The sequence below is a fragment of the Pyrgilauda ruficollis genome, unplaced genomic scaffold (genome assembly GCF_017590135.1).
Source record: "Pyrgilauda ruficollis isolate IOZ18807 unplaced genomic scaffold, ASM1759013v1 scaffold24, whole genome shotgun sequence".
Classification (NCBI taxonomy): domain Eukaryota; kingdom Metazoa; phylum Chordata; class Aves; order Passeriformes; family Passeridae; genus Pyrgilauda; species Pyrgilauda ruficollis.
In genome coordinates, this window is record NW_024523648.1 from 14571796 (window position 1) to 14588705 (window position 16910).

Below are 16910 nucleotides of genomic sequence, written 5' to 3' on the forward strand. Positions count from 1 at the left end.
CTGCGGTTGCGTTTTTGCCGTGTCTGTGCCACGACGGTGGAGCGGGATCGGGTGCGGGAGGGCGGCGGACAGCGAGCGGAGAAGGGCGAGGGTGAGCCCGGGCGGGCCGAGCGAGGGGCCGGGGCCCAGCGGGGCCGGCGGGCCCGAGCGGGGCGGGCTGGGCCGCGCTGCCTCCGCCGCTCTTCGCCGGCCCCACCGGTCGGGGCCGCCGGCGGCGGCAGGCTTAGTCAGAGGAATGTGGGTGGGACTCCCTCCTCCCCGGCGCCTTAAAACCCCGCTCGGACCGGCACGCTCGCAGTCTCCCGTCCCGGCGGAGCGTCCCCGCCGCAGCGCACCGCACCCGCCACGCCCGGGCTCGCTGGGCGCGCCGCCGGCCGGGCACGATGGTGGTGTGCGGCCTCGCCTGCTGGAGGTGCAGGTGGCTCCTGCCCCTGCTGCTGGGCCTGGCCATCATCATGGGCATCATCGCCCTGGCGGGCCGGGGCTGGCTGGAGTCCGAGTCGGAGCCCTACGTGCAGCAAGCGTCGCTGTGGGAGAGCTGCACGCGGGGCGAGGAGGACCTCAACTGGAGCTGCGAGTCCCTGATGGACTACGGTGAGTGAGGAGCCTTCCGAGGCATCCGAGCAGAGGGTGCCAAGGCTATTGACCTCCCCTAACTCTGCTGTGGAGCGGCTGCTTTCTGGAAAGGACTATCCATGCTGTTTCGGGGCTTAAACCAGCACCGAAACACGGGACTAGACTACTCCAGGGCGATTTTTTTTTTTTTTTTTTAATCAGTACAACACTGAGAAACCGGGGTGTTGATATTTTGGGTTTTTCTGAAGTTATTTTACAACCAAAGTAAGATAGCAACTGGCTCCAAGTCTGTGTGCTTTCTTCCCCTGAACTCTCATCGGGCTGCAGTGTATAGCCTTACCTGGCTGCTCCCTCCCGGTGCCGCTGGCTTCCCTGGTCAGACAGCGAGTGTGGAAACCTCCACGCAGGGTGTCCTATGCAGAACCACGCCTGGACCGTAGAAAAATGGCATTTCCCCGACCCTTCGGGGGAAGAGAGCACCTTAATTTAACCCTCCTGGACAAGGGAGTGCAGCTATTTAAATGCCTCCTGGTCCGCAGCTTAAAATGGTCTGATGTGGGTTCGCAGGCAGAAAAAAAAATGCTCTTTCCTTTATACCTCTCTGTTGCACTGGGGCCTAAATCAGGGATAAGTGTGCCTCTGTTTTAACTTGCCTAGCTGCTTCTGTATCTGGCATCGCCACTGTAACATTCTTACTGCACACTCTCAGTTTCTAGGTCTTTTGGGGGACTTTTTGTTTTATTGCTAGGACACGTGGGTCTGGTTACATCTGCTTTTCCCTCAAACAAAATATTTCTGGACAAATAAGCAGACCCGCCTTAAGATCTTGGATGAGGGTTCTTTAGGGACTGGGGGGCTGGAAGGGTGTGTTTCAGCTGGGAGAGCTGGGACTGTTTCCCTGCGCAGATCCCTTGCTGCCTGAGCACGGCAGACTCACTTCCAGAAGCTTTTCATTGCAACACTCATGCTCAAGCTAAATCCTGAATACACTGGAAGAGAAGTGGCTTCGTTTCTTAGCTGGGTGATGACTTCGGGCCTCACTGCAGGTAGAAGAAATATGGCTAGTGAGATGAAAATATCCATCTCCCCCATCAAACAGAGAAGAAAAGCTAGAGCAGAGCTGCTGAAATTTGCATTGCAGAGGGAAAAAATGCTAATACAGTACAGCCGCTGGAATTTGTTTTCTCCTGTAGTGACAGGGCTTCACACGTCCCTGAGTGCTGATGGGTGTGTGCTTTGCGTCAGCCCTCAGCACTGTGGGACAAAAGCAATTTTTTGCATTTTTTTCCTAGTTAACAGGTTGGCACAGAAGAACAAGCATCCTCCACTTCACTGGCTTAAGCCTTGGCTTATTTAAACCAAAACTTATTTAAATCCTTGGCTTATTTATATGAATTTGCCTGTTCTCAAATTTTCATAACATCAATGCCACTGTCTACTCAAATAGTATTTGCATCTAGAGACAGGACGTAACACATGAATTCAGGTTTGATTTGTTTTGTTTTATTTGCTTCTATGCTAATGCAATTACTGTCAAAATAGGTGAGGGCATTTACAAAGGAAAAAATGCCTAGCAGGCATTTACAGCACTGCTGCAGGAAAATAAAGGTTAACTAATTCAGATGCATAACTTGTGTTTTGCATACAATAATTACTGTGCACTAACCATCCTGCACCTCTTCTGATGAAATGAAGACTTCAGAGTGGATTTCCATTAACAGAATGTGCCATTAGACAAATTCTTAATTGAGCTGTGGCATGTGTATGAGGAAGAGGAAGAAAAAAAGCAGGCGAGTCACTTATTTTAAATGAGGGGAAAGGGGCAGGAAACAACAAACAAAGATTTACAAATAGGAGTGTCTCCTAAGCTGCATAGCTCCTTAATGCACATTTGCAAATACCACATGAGAGGGAAAAAGTGAAAGGGAAAAAGAGTAGGATGTCATGTGGTAGGGAGGCAGGGAAGGGATTTTGTTTGGAGGTCTGTACTAGTATGTGTCTGGGAAGTGTCCTGGCTGGCAGTGTCTATGTATTATCAAAATGTTGCAATGCAGAAGCGCTGTAGTGCACTAGAATATGACTCAAGATGACTAAGTCTAGACCATTGCAGGATTTAACTGTTGACTGTGTGTTTAAAACATATCAGCAAGCCATCAGCTATGACAAAGATTATTTGCACTGTGTAACTTGGAAAGGATGATTGTCTTTATAGTGATGAGATTGTAAGTTTAGAAGCAATATTTATGGGTGGCTGCGCCCTCCTGGTTCTGAATGACTGGTCCCAGCAACTTTGCTTTAAATTAACACTGTAAAAGATGGGCGTGTACATGTGCAGTTAAGGTAACCTCATTAGGTTAACTCCTTCTTAACACTAAGAGCCAGTTGGTATTCATTTGGTACATACTAGCCAACAAAGAAAAAGGGGAGCATTTTTCTGGATCCTTAGTAAGTGCCAGAAAAAAAAAAAAAAAGGAGCCCAGCCTTTGTGAATCATGTTTCACTGGAGCTGTGCCACTGTACCTGTGTCCCTAGAGGTATGGACTTTGATACCCCAGATTACTGGTGAAACTGAGTGCATGTGGAGACTTCACTAAGAGGCCAGGTAAATAAGGGAGGAATGCTAGGTGTAAGCTTACCTTTTCAATACACCTCTTTTCAGGCACACTTTTGTCTGATTTACAAACACCGGGATACACTTAAGACAAACTAACACTGTGTGTAGTGTCGGGCAAGTGCAGGCACTTGGGAGATGCTGATGGGAAAGGTGTAGCAGTTGTTGTCCCTGCCTACACCCAGAAAACACTTACTGTAACTTCCTGGTAAAAGATCCCAGTGAAATGTGAGGCTGGTGTCTCTGCCAGTGCACTTTGCTGGCTCCTGAGCAGGCACACTTCTGCTGCTAACAATCCAGAGACTAAAAGCTGGAAATGTGTAGAATTGTGCCTCTCCTCAGCTCTCACCTGAAGCCAAGTTTATACTAGAAGGCTTGCATTTAGTATTTTGGTAGTTTAGTAATTGCATTTCCTGCACTCCTAAAGCCAAAACAGGTTGTGATTCCCAGTATTAATTTCCAACCTGCCCTCCCAGCAAACCTTGGATTCTGGGGTCCTCTATGCTCATGGTGGGTATGCACATAGCATCTTCTCACCAGTCATGCTACCGTGGAAGTTTGCACATTACCTGAGCAAGAAAGTAGTGCTGACACTGCTCTTTTGCTTGCAGTCCACTGCTCCTTTATGACATCAAAAAAGAGAGATATTTTTGGACATTCTGTGTAATGGGCTCTTGAGGCCAAACAAGGATGCTACTGCCACTTACATACACAGCTACATTGCAAAAACATGCCCAGTCTCTGCAGGTCATGATAAAAACTGCCACTTATGAGCTAACAAACTAGCTTTGGCTTCTGAAAGTGAATGAACAAATATGAGAGTCTTGTTAGTTCAAATCCTGTAGCAGTTCATCTTCCTGCTAGACTATTTTCACAGCCCTTTTATTGATTTCTAAAGAGACATCTAGATTTAAATATTTTAGCCTGTAGAGATTCCACCTCCTCCCTGGTGAGGCTGAGGCATGGCCAAATGAAGTCAGGAAATACACTTAATGCTAAGGCACTGTTGCTTGCTTTCTTTTAATTTCATCATATTACTAGTGCTCATCATTAACATTTAGTAATCATGACCCCTCCTAGTTATTTGCATGATAACATTTGCAGCTTAGTTCCTTCCCATAGTAATCATTAATGTAATGTAGTGCTATGTAATAAAACTCTTCATCCTTCCTAATAATTACAGACCTTCTGAACAGTTGTTTTTTAAATGTTCTTTCAACACCACCTAATAGATAAATACTTTTCTGCTGATTAGATGCAAAGAACTTGACTACACTTTGAGGCCAAGCTGACCTGGAAACATTAATACTCCCAACTATTTATCTGCTTTTCTGCTCTCCGATTCTTCTGCCTTTCTGTTTATGCAGCTCCAAATCACTGTGGTGTTCTTGGTTGAGTTCATAAACAGACATAATATTTGTGTTTATTTTGCACAAGAATTACTCTCTCTGACAAATGAATGGGTCTGTGAATTTTCTATTTTTATAGAAAAGCTTAAATTCTGGCTAAATTTCTTATGATTACAAGATACTTTTGAGCATAAACCAGATAGAAACTGGGGCTAATCTGTCATTCTCTGACTGTGAGCAGGTCTCCCCCGATCTTATGGCAGCAAACAGTGAGAGGGTAAACCTGCGCCTCTCCCCTCCTGGCAGCTGGGAGCTGTAGGGGGAGGATCTTTCAGAAAGACAGGAGAGCTGGGTGCCTGTGGGGACTCGGTCAGCTCTCAGAAGCCTTTAGTAGGAAAAGGAGCTGGGAAAGCCTGACTTGATAGGTGTGGGGATGAGGGAGTTCCTTCATGGACAAGCAGCAATTTCAGTTTCAGCTCCGCAGCAGCCCCTGTGATGAAAACTCTCCCTGTCAGTGGGGGTGGCAGCAGGTCATGTGGATAAGGAACATCCCAGGGCTGCACCCTTTGCTCGGGAAAGGTGCACCCTCCCACCCCAACCTCTCCCATCAGTCATTTATTAAAAGACTTGTATATATACACAATATAAGAAAAATCTCAAAAATTAACTGTAAGTCCTGTGATTCCTACAGGGGATCAAGAGTCTGGCTGATAGTTCAGTGGCTGACTACACTCATCCAGCCCAGAGCACACCCATCTAGTGCTGTGGGCAGCACCTATGACTCAGTCTTATCAGGTCTTGTCAGCATCAACCTGCTGCTAAGTGCTGTTGGAAAAGATAATCCAGCTGAAGAAAGAGCAGAAGGTCCTGGGTCACCAGCACTGAGCTCTGTCACACATGAGCACAAAACTCACTGAGTTTCATGATGACTGCTGCCTTGTTTCTGAACACCTCAAGGAAAGCTGAGCTTGATATTAATCTTCCTGACAAGATATCTCCTGCAGCTATATGTGTTGTCATTTTCTTATTGCCAGAGACAAGAAAATAAATCACTGTGAGCAAAGGCTGGGCTGACCTGTATCCAAAAGCTTATTATGCTTGTAAAGACAGTACAGATGATATGAAAATGGCAAAGAGAGGACTGTGGGCATTCTGCCTTGTACTCCTCCAGCTGTGTTTGTGTTGCACTAAACCTCAAGGTTTCTAATATACAGGTGTATTTGAGTTTACGACTTAAATTTTATCGAAGAGATGCCAGATTTATCTTTCTACATCTTGTCAGCATAAATAACGCCTCTGAAAGGAAATATGCTATGGTAACTTAGTGTTCCTTCTTGTCGTGCCTTTTTTTTTTTCTTAATAGGGCAAATATTGATAAAACCTTGCCTAAATCATCCAGTCTGAATGGGTTTCCCTGGGCTGGCTGTGTGTAATGTTTACATATCCCTTTATATTAGTTATCACTAAAGAAACCCTATTGTGAAGACAATATTCAATACCTGTGCTAGGTATGAGAGAGAATATTTTGTATGAAAAGATTTTATCAAACCATTGACGTAGCTCTGCTCTCCAGACACTCATCAGTCTCCTCCCCACATCTTCCCCTCAGCATTCCCTCAGGGAAGGGGTATGAGACATGCACAACTAGTTGAAGAAGAAGAAATTTGAGATGTTTTTTACTGTCTTGAATATCTCCAGGAAGGGAAAGGGGAAAGAAAGACTTTTCCTTATCTGTTCTGTGTCAGTTTTATTGTCTTCAGGTAGCAGTGGTGCTGGTTGGAACTTTTGGCAGAGATTTGGTTGATGTATTTTACTGCTGTATTTTGCTTTTGCTGTTGGTTTAGAGAGTAAAGAAACCAGTTCAAACAGGTCTAATTAAAATAGCTGTAAAACAATGCTTTGCTTTCAGAAAGCAAATTGCAGAGAAATAATGGAGACTACATTGAAAGCAGGACATCTCCAAAGTCACTTCAACTGTGTTGGAATGGACAGCTATGGTGAAAGAGATTCTTTTTTTTTTTTTTTTTTTTTTTTTTTTAATGTTCTGACCTGGATCTCACTGGCCTCTTTATTCCTACATTAGAGGGAGCTCAGGATCCGGCCCTACCTCTGTCTGAGTGTATGAAAGTAGAAACCCACAATATGTAGATGTGGGAATTGAACTGTGATGACAGCTGACTGGAAAACAAAGCATTAGCCAGTATGGTGTAGCCCTTGTGGGCAGGTATCCTGCCTCCAGGGCAGGAACACTTTTGCTTGTAGTTGTTTGCACTGGGCTCACCTAAATTGCTTGGTTTCTGAAGAGGACAAGGTGTGTGAGGGCCTTTTTCCAAGGCTGTGCTACTGCCAAGGCAGAATCGCTGGCTGTTTATCTAGGAGGTTTTCCTGCCATTGTTGACTTGGCCCTGGCCTGTGCTGGGTGAGTTCTGGACGCTGGTGCTGCTCTGTTGGAATACAGCCGCTTGCTTCATGCCTCCAGCATGCAGTAGCTTGATACTAAGTAGCTTGATACACCCCGTTCCAGCAAATGTCAAAGTAATGATTCAAGGAGGATTCATCAACTTTTAGCTGAGATTTTGTTGTTTCTCCTCCACCTGCTACATTTTAGCTGTGAATAGATACTTATTTTCAAGAACTTTCTTTTTGTCATCTTTTCAGCTATTGCAGGTTTATTTCTTTTTGGTCACGCTTATTTTGCTCCACATGCTCTGTAGTTTGTCATAAACAAACAGAAATTTTATGCAGGCAGCACTATTATTTCCCAGCAGTTATCTCCTGTGGTGGTACCCTCTTGTCTGCTTTCACACTTCCCTGTGCATGGAAGTGCTTTTGTAAACTTGAATATCGAACAGGAGCTGTAATGATAAAGGGCATTATCAGCAGTTGCGTGCCCTATCTGCTCAGATATCTGTGGGTGTCTTAGACATACAGAGTTTGAAGACATTATCTCTCTTCTATGCTGCACTCTATCCCCCTTTTCAGCAAGACAAGTTAACAGGCAGGGAGTCCTGTGCTGCTGCAGCAGGGATCGTGCCAGCTGTGCGCTTTGCAGCCTTTCAGTATTGCTTTGACATAAGGGCATGCTTCCTACAGTAAAGAGTTTCAATAAAAAAGTGAATAAAGAAAACCAGAGAGCTGCAGTGATCTACAGGAGAGTACTGCTGTGTGTAATACCTTTCTTGTTTTCTCTTCAAGGGTGGGGGAGAGCAGCAGCTGCCACATACCTCGTTGGCTTTGTGATCCTGGTCATCTGTTTCGCCCTTGCAGTCATCGCCTTCTCGATTGAGATCCTCCGCTTCAACTTTGTGCGAGGAATTGGAGGCCTGCTCTTTGTTGTTGGTAAGGCTGGGCACAAAGACAAGGTTATTTTATATGTGAAACAAGCATCAGCAGAAAAACATGCTAGATGGAGTCTCCCTTACAAAATTAGCTGTCTTTGGTTTATGACTCATTTTCAAGGGAACAAGGGAAGGCTGGGTTGTGCTCTGAAAGCATAATGGGTAGGGAAGCTCCAGTGGCCTTTGTCAGTTCTCACTTTCCCAAAAGCAATTTATGGGGATGCCCAACACCTTTGACCCTGCATGCTAAGACTTAAGAGCTGTGGGTGCTTCCCACCTTTCTGATGGGAGGAGGAGGAGCAGGGCTCTGGGAGGTAACTGGCTGGGCAGGGTTCCCGGTGCTGGCTGCGGGACAGGGCTGGTCACAGCATGCAGGTATGTGCCTTAGCAACCTGGCAATGGCACCTGAGGTGCTGCAGCCACACAGGCATGGGGATCTGCCTGGGACAGAAGGTACATACCTCTGTAACAATGCAGATCTGATTGCAGGTCTGAAGCTAATCCTTACATATCTTAAGTATGCACTTATCTCCAGGTACCTTTTCTTAATGGGAACCGTAATATGTTCTCTGTAACTTACTCCTGGTTTTCTTTCTGTTCTCTCTTTAGCTGCATTCCAGATCATTGGCTTGGTCATTTACCCAGTGAAATTCACAGAAGACATTCCACTGACAGGAGATAACATGTTCAGCTGGGCCTATGGTTTTGGCTGGGCCAGCACTGTTGTTGTAATAGGTTGTGCTTTCTTCTTCTGCTGCCTCCCCAACTGGGAAGATGAAGTCCTGGGAAACATCAAGCCTACCTATTACTACTCCTCTCCAGAGAGAGCACCGTATTTAAATTGAAAGATTAAGTCCAAGTACAGTCAACTGTCAAAACAGAGGAGCACCTCTGATGTACATTTGGTGTGATTGTAGAAGACTAAAAAAACTCAGCATATTACTTACTGTGCTGGCATATTTCTTATTTTGCCAGCTTATTTCTTACTGTGGCTGGCAATAAATTAGGAAAAACATTGGCATCTTAATCCAAATAGCTTTTACCCAAAGTATTATTTACATATTCTCATGTCAATTCAGTTTTTACTGGTTTACTTGCTCCTTCCCTTCCCAATTAATTGAGTCATCCTTATTTTATTCAAATATTTTCTTAGGAACATAGATGATAGTGTTTCAAGTGTAGAAAGGAAAAGGATAGATTTTAAACAACCCATTAGTGTGTCCTGATAGGTTTTTTTTTCACCTCTGAAAAAATTGCTTTAAATGGAGCTAGGAAAAAACACAGCCTTCCAATAATGCTTTTTTCTTCTGTCAAAGTCAGTCCAAAGAAAGAAACTTCTGTGATACTATCACGGTCATCTGCTGCCTAAGAATCTTTTCTCATTTGTGTTACTGGACTGTTGTTGACCACTAGCTATTTGAATTAAGGAGAAAATAAAATTAAAATTTATTTTCCACCAATTGGTGCTGTTAGACAAGGTCTCCTCCAAAGCATGGAGTTGGTGTGTATAACATAAGAGTGGCTAATGTAACATTGGTGGGTTTGTGGCCACAGCAGGACTTGTGATGGAATCACATATATGTGTCGTAATGGATTCAGATGCTAAACTGCATAGATTTATACATGGTATATGAGGGATGCTGATTTAGAAAGCATCTTTGAACAGAAACATATACTATTCTATTGGTGTACCTTTGTAAAGTTGCAGTGTTTTAATTATCAGTGTGCTTTGGAGGCAAATTTTAGCATAAGGTGTTTAAAAACCTCCAAACGTTTCTAACACTTTAAGTACCTCAGAGTTTAGCAAACTTGGGCTGCTTTTGAGTGAGTAGGGGTAACAGGTAGAAATAGAAAAGCAGTTCTGTGAGCAATTTACATATGTAAACTTCATACAGACATCAGTGTTGGAGTAATCTGGCTGGCTCCTTATTTGTGTTTCCGCAGCCAGCAGTTCCAAATAAATATTCCAGCGACGCGTAGCTATGTCTGTGTTGGTCATGGACCTGCAGCATCTTACAGCAGATTTAATTACAGTCTACAATCTTTGTCAGGGTTTTGTTCAGCTGGGGAAGAAGGAAGAAGTTCATTTTTTGAACTCCTCTTCCAGCTATGGGGGAAGTAGCTTTAGCAAAGACACACCGAGGAGTATATAGGTGGGGTGGAAAGCAAATGATGCATGTTGCTCTGTGTTATTTCTTACTCTCATGAACCTGGTACTTAGGAGAGGGTAAGTGTGTGGGTATGTGTATTCATGCACATGTACAAAGTAGAATGTAGACAGCATTAACCAACAGACTGTAAAGCTAAAATAATTTACAACTGATCTTTTGCAATGCCCTGTATTTCTTGTATTATATATTGTATAGCTTTCCATTTTGTAACACCTTTTTCAATTTGATAATGCCATATATTGCATGTGATTGTTTTAGAGAGACCAGGTGATTCCTGAAGGTCCCTTCTAGGCCTGTATTTTATAACTTTACAGAGCATAAATGACTGCAGACTTCACAATTGTGTTACGAGCTCAGTTGTGGCATATACAATCAATTGTATTTATGATTCTTGCCAAATAAGAGAGTTCTGTGGTAAACATGTCCTTTTAAATTTTTTTCCCTTTTCTGTACAGTACTGGCTGGCGGGGAATACTGTGTATACTTTATCATAAGTAATGATAGTACCTACTTCTTGTGAATTCAAAACATAGCAGAGAATCTTAAGTCAGGAACTTGTGCAACTAAAGCTGAAAAGGAGAAGAAAGTGTAAGAAAATGGACACCTTTCCTGATGAGAGGGAAGATGGTATGGTAATATGGTAATCAGGATTAGCATAATTTAAGTCTTTTGTATGCTTTTTTTATAAGCATTGGCATAACTTGTCAGAAGAGGACTAATGTAAAATAAACTTGGCTCTGAATGTACTGGGAGGGGTAGAAGCATAACCAGCATGTTACACAACTTTGATGTTCCAGAGAAAGCTATTGCAAAAAGTTATTAATTACTTTCAAGTGATATTAATGTATGTGACACTCGTTTCAAATGTGGTGGCTTAATTAAAAATGTTTTAACTGACGGTTGTAGAAACTTGGTGGTGTTTGTGGTTCGTGGATTAATTTTGTAAAATCAAACAAAAAAGCCATTCTTTTCTTCTCTTAACTTGAATATCAGTATCCATAAAGAGTCAGATTAATAAAATGAAGTTAAAGACCTCTTGTCCAGGAGGCAGCAACTTCATTTTCCAGTCAAATAAGCTTCAGAATACACTGCAAAACATGTCTGTGCACTTTCATTGAAGTGCCAGGTATAGAATGTTCTTTCCTAAGCCAAAACCTATTAAGTGTTTAGAGTTCCCCACAGATAAGGGGGAACTCTAAACATTTTAAATACACAACAGTCTGCATGAAGTCTTGCATGTGGGAAGTCTGTTCTTTATCAAAACTGTTCCAAGTGCCTTTCCTACAATGATGAAGAAATTTAAACAGTGAAAAAAGGATGGTGTACTCGCCTGCTATTTTCAGTGGAAGGCTGCACTTCTCCCATGATTGGAAACTTTCCCACTTCTAACGTCAGTTTATGCACGGCCCACATTATAACCCTGTCCTAGTGACATTTTTAAAGAGAGAAAATCAGTCAGTCACTGCTGTCTTACACCAGCCTGTGGTTTCTGATTTCTGGAAAAACAGGTTCATCATTCTCCTGTTTATTTTTTTTTTAATCTATCCTCTTCTCTAAATGTCTTAATTTTACAATTCATTTACTACCCTGGATTCTGGTGCCTTGCATGTGTTTCTTTTTGGGTTTTGGTTCCACGTCTCCCCATTTTTAATTACTTCTAATTTTAAATTAAAAAATAGGAAAAATATTTTGGTTCCTTTTAGATTTTCCTAAATGCTCTCAAGATAATTGCAGGGTTTCTATAATGCCCTTCTTTCAACAGGAAGAAAATTTGTACTCCTGTTTACCTACCAGTCTGTATGAAGCTGCAACCTAAATCTGTTCTCACTAAAATCACCTGAATGTCTCCACTGAGCTTCAGGCTGCTGGGTTGCTCCTTTTAATCCACTTTGTAAGAAGAGAGAGCAGTTCAGGGGAATCTGAGAACACTTGGTCCTTGTCTCAGGAGGAGTTATGAGCAATCAAAAATGTGCATGACTGAGTGCTAGGGAAGACTAACTGACCTGAATGGGAAGATTAATTCTTAAATCTCATGGATATGGGAAACAGCTGTTACACCCCACTGGGATTTTGTAGTTTTGGTTGACATAACAAGTGACTCATTTTTTAGACAATTCATTGACAAGACAGAATTCTAAAAGATTATTCACCTGACCTTTACATCCTGCATAAAAAGGCTTTTGGATGTAGAATGCATAAATCAAGCGAGTGTAGTAACAGATCATTTGGGAGGGGGGAGGATTGTTATGGTGATAAGCACTCCAGAAACAAAAACAACCACGTACTAAGAGAGAATGTTGCACGCACACACACACACAAAGAGAGTTGCTGAGGTCATTGAGCACTTACAAACTAATGATGAACCAAGCACACATATTTATGAAAACCAAAATGCTTTGGGATATGCACAACTTTTGAGAGCTGAGGTACAGCTGAGGTACAGCTGAGGTACAGCTGAGGTCCCACAGCTCAGAGCAGTGAGGGTTACTGGTGATATGGAACAGCACCCCGAAAAACCAGGTTAATCTGTGCCAGTAGGTGAAGTTGCACAGGTTTTTAAATGGACTTGGGAGAAGATACTCACAACCAGAATAAAGTTTAATCAAATCTGGAGGATGCATTTGTCAAAAATAGAGATGCTGAGTTTCTAAATTCGATTCCTGTAACAGGCATCAGCACAGAAGTAGTGAAATCCATGTGCAGTGGGTTCACAGAACCTGGTAAATGCCAGTGATACTGCACAGGTGCAGCAATTTATATGCACAGATCCCATTTCCTGCACGTGTGCTGTGTATTTATGAGATAATTCCAATGACTCCATGATGCAGGTCTGCAGTGGTACAGGAAGCAGCCTTCTATCTGGGATTCCCTGGTGTCCTAAGGTGTGGGCAAAGCTGCACCATCTATGGAACTTGACATCTAGAAATTCCAGGAAAAATCTAATGTCCCCAAATTTTGCCTGTGTAAAATTACATTTAAATTACTTGAGAATTGTTAGAATAATACAAAGGATTTTTCATTAGGATTTTTTAATGCATAAATTTAATAAGGCTGTATTTATAATAAAGACTGTAGAAGAACACATGGAAATGCCTGGAGCTTTATAATATAAATATAACAGCTATAAACAAGGTAAATAATAATTTGTGATAAGAACTATGCATTACATAATATAACTAATAAATAGAAATTAATTCTATTCCTTTTGGGTTCATCTTTGCAGGATTGAATAACATGAGAAGAGTTGGTATGGCTGCTGCTTTTTGTTTATTCATGCTATTTTTCACAGAGTTTTTGTGAATATAGAATATTTTATAAGCATCAAAGTTTGCTAAGACTCAAGGTGATACATTGGAAATCAGTGTTCACTGAGTTTGAGAGGGCCCAGAAAGGTTTGGAGTGAGCATTCAGATGAAACTGAACAAAAAAGCCAGGCAAGTCCTGTCCTACAGTGTGCTGCCCTGGGAAGTGATCATGGATTGAAGTAGGCTGGTTTGATGGTCAAAGGCTTGAATACACATGGAGGCATATGACTGGGGCAGGAGCTGACCTGTGGCCATTAAGTCCCTTTTCAGGAAATAGCCTATTTTTAAGCTCTCCCTTACAACAGGAAATGAACTTATAATGAAAAAAATAATTTAGGTGAATTTTTATACATGAGAAATAACTTCTGACTTGAAATATAAGACAAAACAACTCACAAAACATAACTTGGGAAAATCATAATTGGCATTTGGTAATAAGACAATAGGTTGAAAATGTTGCTAGGAGACTTCTGTTTTAATTTTAGCCCTCTTGTCAAATCAATTTCACATCAAACATTTAAAATTGAAGACATCATTTCCATGTAGCACATTAGTTTCAGCAAAATCCTTTTGGCTGGAGAATCTCAAAGTGAAAATTTGGCTGAAACCCCTTAAGACATGCTTAGCATGCATGTCCTATCTGTAAATCTCAGAGTGTTTAAACAAGTAGCTATTCCCAACCGACCCATAAGGCAGAGCAGATAAAAGCCATTTCTTTGAGAGAGAACTGTAAGTAGCAAGGCTGTGGCACCAGGGAGTTACCTAAGTGAAGCTGATTTTATTTCTCTTCTAAGGCAACTGAGCTTTGTGCTTTACAAGGAGTTACTGTTATGATACACTACAACAGGACAAGTAATTAGTTAGCTTACCTATGCCACAGAGAAGTTCTGGAGCCTAAAGTAAGTAGCTCAAATAAAATTATCCCATATGTAGAACAGGACTGTGCTGTACCACTCTAACTGCTTACCCATGGGTTCTTAAAATCCCTGTACACAAGGTGCTATGATTCTTTCATTCTATGATTCTGTGTGCTCACCGGAGAGCTTGTGCTCCTTGACAGCCACTCAAGGAAAATACAGACACTCACAATGGTTACAAGTGTCCAGAGGCCATCTCAGCTCCTCACTGGTTTACAGGACACCCTTGATTTCAGCCTTCTGCCTGGAGAAGAGGGAGTTGACTGAACTGATTAAACTTCTACAGAGCCTCTGCAGGAAATACCTGGGGATTATATATATATATTCCAATATACAGCTTATCATGACCTTAAGCAAAAACTAGCTGACAATTAAATCCATGCTCAGGCACACAGAGTCTTTGTACCTTCCTAATCTTGTGTTTTCCTTATTTCTGTTTTCCCAATACAGTCTTGAATTGCTCACATAAATTACAGTCCTGGATGCTGCCCCATGTTTGCATCTCAGGTGTTAACATTTATTGGTTTCCAAATGTAGCCTTGCTAAGGAGAGGAAGAAAGACCTTTTAAGCCTAAGTCTTGGTCCTGCCCAGGCAAGCCTGCTTTACTGACAAGAGCCACACAGTGCTTCATGTGGGGCAGGCTTCAGAGGCCCTGCAGCAAGCTGGTCCTGGATGACTCTTGCTAAAAATCTTAACAAAACCCTGTGAGAATTTTCCTCTGAGCTCCACAGCTAGTGAACAGGGGAGGCATCCAGCGTAGGCAGAGCTTTCCTGTGCTGTGTGAGACAGATAGAGGAAAGCTTTCCCAAGTGCACAGCAGCAGGACTGAGCAGCCAGCATTCCCTAGGTCATCACAAGCATCATGGAAAAGTCACAGTGCCTGCCCACCACAGGAGAGCTCCTCAGAAAGGGTTGGTGTAGCAGAACTGCGAGATCTCAGCTGTGTGCATTTTTGCAGAAGGGTGTTTTTATTTTGCAAAAGTTGTAAATCAGGTCTTGTTCAGAATGTATTTCTACATGATGATTTCTACAATGATGTCTAAAGTATTTTTCTACATGTGCTTGCTATGGATGAAATATTAATCACATGGAGAACACTACTGCCTTCCTGCCCAGGGGATGCAGGGTACAGGGAGTGACCACAAAATACAATTTGGCTGACTGAGTTGCATCACTGTTTGGGCTGTGGTTGTAACAATAACTGCAGTGCAGTACTTTCCAAAGGGAAACAGTAGATTGGCATTACAGGCAAAAGAAAAGGACTTCTGGTTGTAAATAGATTAATAAAGATAGTAGTAATAGTTACAAAATTTATAGAGTGACTTGTTGGATGTAAGATAGCAAACAAGAGAACAGATCATAAAACAATTTTAGCAAAGCTTTTTAAATTCAAGCTCAGGGGACTTCTTATTTATAAGCAGCGTGAATATAAGAGAATGAAAATGTGCTTGCTGCAAAAGTCATGATCATGCACCACAGGCAGTCAGTTTATGCCAATCCAGTCATTTATACAGCTTAGCTGACCAGTCAGAGACTAAGGGTGAATGAAAATACGCTAGCAGTGATTTGGTAGCTTCTTCTTCCACTAAGAAAACCATTTGTGTCTTCGCTGAAAGAGGCATATTTTTATTTCTAACTCTGATGCTGTAGAGTTGTTTGTTTTATCAATATCCTCCTGCTTACTTGGTTACCTCAAGTAATAATGAACATTCATTAGCAATATTTTCAGGTTCAGAAAGTGCACTACAATCTAACAGTTTTAACATTGATAATATATCTTCATTTTCGATAGGTGGTGTTGTTGTTTGCCAGGAGGGTCTATCCACAGATATTAGGGAAGGAGAACAAGCATTTGTTTTCATGTAAACACCCAGCTTATATGTTGTAAAAGATGAAGCATGGTGAAAGTAAGTTATCACTTCACTTAAAGTTTCCAATAATTTTTCCCTGTTTGCCATAGGAGTATCAGAATGACATGAGATAGATACATCATTTTGTTACCTTTGGATGTATCTCCCTCTCTACTGTTCAAGATATCTCAAATTACCCTTTTACTGAATGTCAAGATTGCTTGTAATTCTGAGGTGCTTAAGGATGACAAAGGTGGGCAAGACAGAAACATTTGTGGTGACTGAACACTACTCACCTTTCTTTCACAACATGATAATGCTCTCTGTAGCATCACCTTGCAAATGCTAACGTTTGTGACAGCATGCACTCATCCACAGGTGAGCTGTAACAGAAACTGATGACAAAGCCTTCAGGAGGTGCCTACCTGAAACACGGCTGAGCATTCTAAATTCAAAGAGGACCATTTTAGTCCTCAACAGATATGGGCTTTCAAATGCATGACAGTACCTGTCTTCATACTAGATTTCAGGTACAAAATTGATTTTTGATGTAATTTCATTTGCCTACATCCTTATAAAGGTGCAATTTTGTGAAAGATTGAAACTTGGCAAGAGACTAGATACAGACAGCTGAGCGAAGGCTTGTCTACTCTGCTGCCACATTCACAAGTATTTCTGAATCCATCTTTTAAAAACCATTTAATATCCAAAGCTGTGTTCTCTCAAACTTTTGGATTCTGTTGTGTCCACTTCTGCCTCAGCTGTGGCAACAGAAAGAAAGCATATACAGAC

General features: G+C 42.1%; 1 protein-coding gene across 1 annotated transcript; it reads left to right on the top strand.

Annotated features, from left to right (window-relative positions):
• Positions 1-315: 315 nt before the first annotated feature.
• On the top strand, positions 316-10930 carry LOC121354994 (p53 apoptosis effector related to PMP22). Its single transcript, XM_041470123.1, has 3 exons — positions 316-594; positions 7732-7875; positions 8484-10930. The coding sequence occupies exons 1-3, from the start codon at positions 384-386 to the stop codon at positions 8717-8719; spliced, it is 591 nt and encodes a 196-aa protein (XP_041326057.1). The 5' UTR covers positions 316-383; the 3' UTR covers positions 8720-10930.
• The last annotated feature ends 5980 nt before the right edge of the window (positions 10931-16910 follow it).

Bases quoted from the DNA above. Each gene is read 5' to 3' on its own strand.
- LOC121354994 (XM_041470123.1), top strand. From the start codon at position 384: ATGGTGGTGTGCGGCCTCGCCTGCTGGAGGTGCAGGTGGCTCCTGCCC. The intron at 595-7,731 runs GTGAGTGAGGAG...TTTCTCTTCAAG, and splicing joins CGAGTCCCTGATGGACTACG to GGTGGGGGAGAGCAGCAGCT. The intron at 7,876-8,483 runs GTAAGGCTGGGC...TTCTCTCTTTAG, and splicing joins AGGCCTGCTCTTTGTTGTTG to CTGCATTCCAGATCATTGGC.